Raw genomic sequence first — 7178 nt, 5'->3', positions numbered from 1 at the left:
ATAAAGTTTGGGTGTAATTGGGACAAAAGTAGTTTTATTGTAATTGGACTCTACTACCTTCTCTATTATAAATAGACGTTCATGTACTCTGATTACAACAAGTTATTGATGTTAATGAAGTATTTCACTTTTCCATAAATTCAACAGTTTGCAAACACAGACTCATGTGCATTGTCCTAAACATGAGTTTGAGACATTGCTATAATTGTAAAAAAAAAAAATACTCCTAGTATTATTACCAAACCTTAGAACTCTTATTTGTCATTAGATTATTCTCCCAAACACTTAAATTGAGTAGCACACTATTTCTTTGTTTTTAGACATTGCTATAATTGTAAAAAAAAAATACTCCTAGTATAATTACGAAACCTTAAAACTACTTATTTGTCATTAGACTATTCTCCCAAACACGTAAATTGAATAGCACACTATTTCTTTGTTTTTCATTCATTTTAACAATTGAGGGGGGATGCTTGAACCCCCCAACTCTTTTTTTTTTTTTTTTTTTTTTTTTGTTGTCAACTTCAAGGAAACTCTTCTTTAGTGGTAAGGACGTCATCCTTGATTTAGATAAACCCTTATCAAATCAATAGATTGAACATGATTTAATCGAACTTAGTCCCTAATTTGGGTTTGGGTTTGGGTTTGGGTTCGGGTTCGGGTTAGTCTTATTTATGACGTAGAGAACCCCAACTAGTCCTTATTTTTGTATGCAATAGGGATGGAGTATTTCTCTCTCGTCCAACCGGGGAAGCTTTTCTTGATAAATATTTATATTTTATATATTAATTTTTAAATTAACATCATAATAATTTTATAATGATTTTATTGAGATAACAAGCGATCTATACATGTAATACGAATGGACCGGGTCACCTGTTCTTCAAACGTTAGCAAAATTGAAAATTTTGTGTGCTTCCCAGCACAACCACACCCTTTGGCATTTCCTTTTTCATCTAAAATTTTATTTAATATCGAAAGTATTATGAACATTATCCTATTCCTCCCCTTTCAAAATCCTGTCCCCTCCACATCTGGTCGATCATCTTCTCCTTCTGAACTCGCGCTCGAGCTCTGAGAAGTAGAAACATGATTCCACCGTCCTCTTCATCCGAAGAAAGTGGCATTTTCTCGCCTCTTGCATGGAACTCAAATTGTCTTCTCTCATCAGCATTTCGTCATCTTACTTTCCCGGCTAATCCCCTGTCTCGGCCTCCGAAACCCATCTTCTCGGCAACTTTTCTCGAGAATCTTCGGACCTTTAACGCGACGCTCGTCTTAGCCGTTGACAAATTCGTGCGTGCATTACAATCAGTCGCCTCCGGGAATCCTGTTTCCCGTCATCTCCGGTCCTTCTCCCAGGTAAAATTCTGGCTTCTTATATTACCTACGATGTGTAATTAGTCACATGTAGTGTTGCCCGACCCGAAGTGATTCATAACATTAGCAGTTCACTCAGTGGGTTCTGATGTGTGTATATTCCTCGTGGAAAATATTGTCGTTTCCGGAGACACTAACCTTGAACTGATGACCCGCCTGTGAACTGTCCTCCTATTTACCTTGCTTTCTGAAAATAATGTACATCTCCATTTTCCTTGGAGGGGGCTCGGCTATAATTTTTGTCATGGACGTCTTGATCAGGCTAAAGTCTCTTGAGAAAGACTTCAGAAGTAGATTGAGATATTTTGCCTGTGAGCCTACAATTACTCCGTTGTTTGCACAATAAAAAAATTTATTCCTTCATTTGGACGTCTAATTCACGTATTGAATATGGTGCATGGACTTTTATCTTGCTGATGCATTAGTAGCTTAGGAACCTTCATGACTTTTCATTCAACAAGTACAATTGAGCTGCAACATTTTCTTTTGTTTTTGGCTAGTTTCTATTACATTAGGGCTTAGGATTAGTCTTCTAATCAATAACCAAGGGACTGCAATCAACTTGATCAATTATTGACCCCTGGTATTAACCCAACTTTTCTTACTAAGGAATGTAATTCCTTACTACAGTTGTAACCAAAAATCAATTGAACAGTCCAATAGTGCTTTTCCAGTGATTTCCATTATCGGACCTTGCTACTATTCCCCCCAAACTATTAAAAGGAAGAAGCTTCCAAATAATGTGGCTGGAGCTGAGTTCTCATCTTAGAATTCTGCTTTTCTTTTAATGTTCGTTTAGTTTCTTAACTATGCTAGCTGTTTTTTTATATGACTATTTGCCTAGTTTTGTAATATGAGGATGTGCAAGTGCAAGTTTTGAGATGTTTGAAACCCCATAGTTCATTACTCACAAAATTCTGCATCTTTTCTCACCTGATACCTATCTGTCTTACATTGTTTTAAATAAATTCGAGAACTATTTTTTTTCAAATGAGAGATAGGATACCAATTCCTTGTAAAAAATTTAGAATCCTATTTTCAGATCAATTGCCGGAACTCCTGTGGTCCAAGCTCTCTGCGGCTTCACAGCTTTGCTGCCATTTTACCTGGTGATTCTGTTGCTGGGCTGGTGGTGTCAAATGGTATCTCAAATTTCTTAAACATTTACAATACTCTGCTGGTTGTCAGGCTTGTCTTAACTTGGTTTCCCAACTCTCCTCCAGCAATTGTTAGCCCTCTCAGGTATTTTTACCATCTTTGGCCTCAATAAATGCCTTCTCTCTAAGGAAAAAAGAACAAAACAATTTCATATTTTTAGTATTTTAAATGTTGAATATTAGTTTGTTGGGCAGCTCATCTGTGATGCATTTTCCATGTAGAAGTGTGTATGACACTTGCTAAGGTGAAAACCCCATTCGCTGCACAAACCCCTTCCTGACATGCACCAATTTTGTTGATGAAAACAGTTGACCTTAATACATGATTGTGACTATTTTCTATTCATGTCCTCCATGTTGATTGATAGTACACCTTTATAATTAAGGGGGTTTTGGAGGGATAATTATGTAGTTTAGAGCATAAAGGACTGGGAAGATGGTTAATTAAGTCATAAGGGGCAAAGTAGTCTTTAGGGTAAGGGATACTCTAGAAGCGGAAGTTTCTCTCCTCCAAGTGCTTAAGTTGCTAAGTTAAGTAGTAGGAGTCTTACATGAATTATGTTTTCTAGTTGAGTGGGAATTAGGAGTTTCCTAGTTGCTTTACGAAATAATTTCCCTTAAGCTGTAATCATCTATTTAACTAGTGAATAGAAAATGAAATAGGACATCAAACTCTAAACTCAAAACTATTTTGCCTTGTGTCGACTTCTGTAGAACGAGCATTGCAGCTTCTCCATCTTTCTACTTGGCCAACCTCTCTACCAAAGCAAACCTCCTTTCTAATATCGTATGAAGTGAGGTCTAGTATTGATGCAATGAGCTGTTATGCTCTTCCACTAATAAAAGGAATGCTTATTCCTCAAGTAGAATGGAGTTTCTAATTTGAAACATTTACATTTAATGACAGGTGCCTGTAATTTCTCTTTATTTCAAAGGAAAGTATTGCAAACAAAAAAGAAACTTGTAATGAACTTTATGATGCATGTGCAGAAATATAGAAAACTTTTGGTGCAAATATCAGAAAGCTTTTGAGTTGCATGGCTACATTTGATGTGTGTGGACTCACAATGTTTTGGCTATTTGGCAAATATTCCTGCAATGCAATGTTATATTCAATATAAGTTATATCACTCGAATGGGATTTTTTGGGAGTTTTCATTCTGGTCCTATCTCTGGGATGTACCCATGTGGAATTTGATGTTGAGATGCTGAACTTATGTTCCCTCTTCCAGTCTGCCTGAAGGAAACAGATGCTAAATCTGGATTGGCACCTTATATTTTAAATACTTTCTGGAGCTATGACATCCTACTCTTTTACCTATACTAATGGATCTTGTGCTTTCTTTTTAGCTTCTTTTGTTTCCACTGAAAATATTGACCAATGTCCTTTTGCTTTCCGGTCCAGCACTATATGTGATCCATATCTTAACATATTCCGTGGGCTCATCCCTCCTCTTGGAGGAACTCTTGACCTTTCTCCCATTCTGGCATTTCTTGTCTTAAATGCCTTCACTAGTGCTGCAGCAGCACTTCCCGCTGAGCTACCGAGCTCCAATGCATCTCATACTCTTACTCATTCCAACCTACAGAACCTGACCACCATTCAGCAAAAATGGGTGGGGAGGATCCACAGGAAAAGTTTGAAGACAGAAGAAACCAGCAGTAGTAAGTATGATATGTAGAAAACTATCTTTCATAGTGATGTCTTGCAGTGCCCAGTTTTGTCTACTTTCTGTTTCGTTCAATAGCTATATGTAGATCTTCTGATTGTAATTCAATTCTAAATCCAATTGTAATGGAGTTTTTTCTAGCTCATAACTGCTGATGTCAATTTTTTTTTTCTCAATGGTGATTTTTCTGTTACATTCCTACTGCAAGCATGTATTTACTTTGCCCGGAAGATCAATTGTTCAAGGAAATTCATATGCAAATGCTCGGTATACTCATAAGTGATGGCCTGAGAGTTTATGTTCTTTATCACTCTCGTTTGTCTTATCTTTCTTCTCTCATCCAATCCTAGATAACTACCCCTGTTCTCACATGTCATGATGGATACATCATTTTGTTTATCATCTAGTCCAAGATCCATGCAAATAGAGCTTAGCTTACAAGAGGTAGGAGTGTCAATTTTGACATGTTTATCATTTACTAAATGAAATGAAAATGGAATAAGCATTTTTACTTGATTAGATTTTATGATTAACTATAAGCATTTTTGTAATTCTGTTTATTTACTCGTGCATCCATTTTTATTGTTCAGTAAACAAAAAAGAAAAAGAAGAAGCTAAATGAACATTATACAAAATAAATTAAGTGGATGGATGCATGTTAACTTATTTAGACCACAAAATTGTTGAGTTCTACCTATAGTGTGTGATTGTTTGTGTGTCTGTGGGATTAACAGAACCGGCATTCCAAATAGACAAAAAATGTATATGTAATTCACATAAAACAATGGCTACGGGTTATTTAGTTTTGCAAAAAAATCAATATAAGAAGTCAATTAAGGCAAGAGCAATCCAGAAAAAGGAAAAGGAATCAACTTGAGTCGTGCTCATTTGTTTATAAATTGGTAACTAGGTCAACAATCCAACAATAAAAGAATGATTTAAGGGTGTGTTTGTTCCTGGGAAACTATAAGAAAATGTCTAGTGAAAATTGTCTTTGACCAATTTTTTGTGTTTCTATCATTTTTTTAGGACGAAAAATTGTTTGCTTAATTCCCAATTATTCCTCTTCTTTTATTAGATTTAGGATCCCATGAAGTTTTTGTAATAAACGAACAAGGTTAAGAGAGAAGAGAGTAGCAAGAGGGAGAGAGGAAGAAGAGGTACACGAGTGGAAGGAGAAGGAGAGTGAAAAGAAGAGGGGTCGGCCAAGAGAGAGTGAGAGAGGAGGGAAAGAGGATTAGGTTAAATGATTCCTAATCCTCCCCCTCAATATGTATTTATAACATTGTACATCTTACAAATTATATCAATACATTTTTACCCTAAGAGGGGAGGAAAAGGGATAAGAAATAAAGACATTTTACATCATTGTCACTATACTTGAGTTACATCTTTCAATACTCCCCCTCAAACTTGGGGAGATAAAAACATCATAAATACCTAGCTTGTTGCATATAGTGGTTTGTATCTTGGATATGACATACTTTGTGACTATATTTGCAGTTTGTCCTTGAGATGAAACATGTTTGAGAGATATAATGCTAGCTTAATTTTTTTTTCTTATAAAATAACAATCTACCTCAATATGTTTTGTTCTCTCATGGAAGACTAGATATAAAGTAATGTGGATGGTTATCTGGTTGTCACAATAGAGTTCCATAAGCGTCTTTTTTTGGAACATTAATTCAGTAAGGAGAGATTTGATTTATAGAAATTAACTAACTACATGGGTCATAACTTGGTATTCTGCTTCAGCACTGGATCTTGCAATCACATTTTGCTTTTAACTCCATGTAACCAAGTTCCCTCTAACTAAAGTCTCTTGCAATCACATTTTGCTTTTTACTCCTCCATTTATATAGAGGTCTCTCGCCTGGAGCTTCTTTTAAAAATCGGAGGATCCTTTCCGGAGTTTACCAGCGACTAACTTGTAGTTTATGTATATACTGACTAACTACACTTAGGGCATATGCTAAATTTGGTCTGATCATTGTAAGATAGATGAGTTTCCGAACAAGTTTATGATATTTTCCCACATCCGCATCTTCACCAGAGCTTGCACACAACTTTGTGTTAGCATCCATAGGAGTATCTACTGGTCAATATTTCATCATCCCTATGTCTTCTAGAAAATCAAGAACATACTTATTTTGAGATAAGATAATCCCATGTTTTGACTAGAAAACCTCAATACCCAAAAAATATATCAGAAGTCCAAGGTCTTTTTATTTTGAATTCCATGCATATATTCACTTTGGCTTCTTTTATTTCTTCTGCATCACTGCCAATTAAGACTATCATCTACATAAACTGCCAGTAATACACTTTCCTTCAAGTATTCTTTACAAAGACGGGAAGATCAACTGAGCATCTATGAAATCCAAACTGCGTCATTGCATGACTAAATTTGTCGAACCAAGCCCGAAAAGACAATTTTAACCACATAATGATTTTTTAAATCTGCATACCAACTCCCCCTCAACCTCAAAACCAGGTGGTTGATACATTTAAATCTTCTTCTTAATATCACCATTAAAAAAATATTTTTTACATCGAGTTGATATACCGGCCAAGATGAATTTGTCGAAAGTGATAATAGGATTTGTACTTAATGTAACTGGTCACCGGGGAGAATGTTTCCTCATAATCAATTCCATAACATTGAGTGTATCCCTTTGTGACTAGACGGGCCACATAACCATCAGGATTGTACTTGATCATAAAAACCCATTTACTGTCAGAGTGGTTCCGTCCACTCTTGTTAGAGTTTGTGTTCTGAGTTAGATACTTAGCTTTCCGCACCTTAAACGACTAGTCTTTTCGGGTTGTATTGGCCAGGTATCTGACTCAAAACTTCGTAGTTAAGCGAGCCTGGGCGAGAGTAATTCTAGGATGGGTGACCTCCTGGGAAGTACTCTTGCCTAGGACTTTGACATGGTATCAGAGCTAGGCACGCCACGGCCCGCGTTCG

The 7178-nt window shown here is 36.2% G+C and overlaps 1 protein-coding gene across 1 annotated transcript; it reads left to right on the top strand.

Moving 5' to 3' along the window:
* Positions 1–1022: 1022 nt before the first annotated feature.
* Positions 1023–4444, top strand: LOC137956970 (ylmG homolog protein 2, chloroplastic). Its single transcript, XM_068804655.1, has 3 exons — positions 1023–1362; positions 2423–2622; positions 3943–4444. The coding sequence occupies exons 1-3, from the start codon at positions 1090–1092 to the stop codon at positions 4217–4219; spliced, it is 750 nt and encodes a 249-aa protein (XP_068660756.1). The 5' UTR covers positions 1023–1089; the 3' UTR covers positions 4220–4444.
* Positions 4445–7178: the final 2734 nt, after the last annotated feature.

This window comes from Aristolochia californica, unplaced genomic scaffold (assembly GCF_029961685.1).
Source record: "Aristolochia californica isolate CCGP_79_NKW_82.1479 unplaced genomic scaffold, dmAriCali1.0.hap1 SCAF_2, whole genome shotgun sequence".
Classification (NCBI taxonomy): domain Eukaryota; kingdom Viridiplantae; phylum Streptophyta; class Magnoliopsida; order Piperales; family Aristolochiaceae; genus Aristolochia; species Aristolochia californica.
This window is presented reverse-complemented; position numbering and strand designations above follow the sequence as displayed.

What these genes read in the sequence shown, in the direction of transcription:
- LOC137956970 (XM_068804655.1), top strand. Translation starts at nt 1,090, where the DNA reads ATGATTCCACCGTCCTCTTCATCCGAAGAAAGTGGCATTTTCTCGCCT. An exon ending in ATCTCCGGTCCTTCTCCCAG is followed by an intron (nt 1,363 to 2,422) that starts GTAAAATTCTGG and finishes TCCTATTTTCAG; the next exon opens with ATCAATTGCCGGAACTCCTG. An exon ending in GCAATTGTTAGCCCTCTCAG is followed by an intron (nt 2,623 to 3,942) that starts GTATTTTTACCA and finishes TTTCCGGTCCAG; the next exon opens with CACTATATGTGATCCATATC.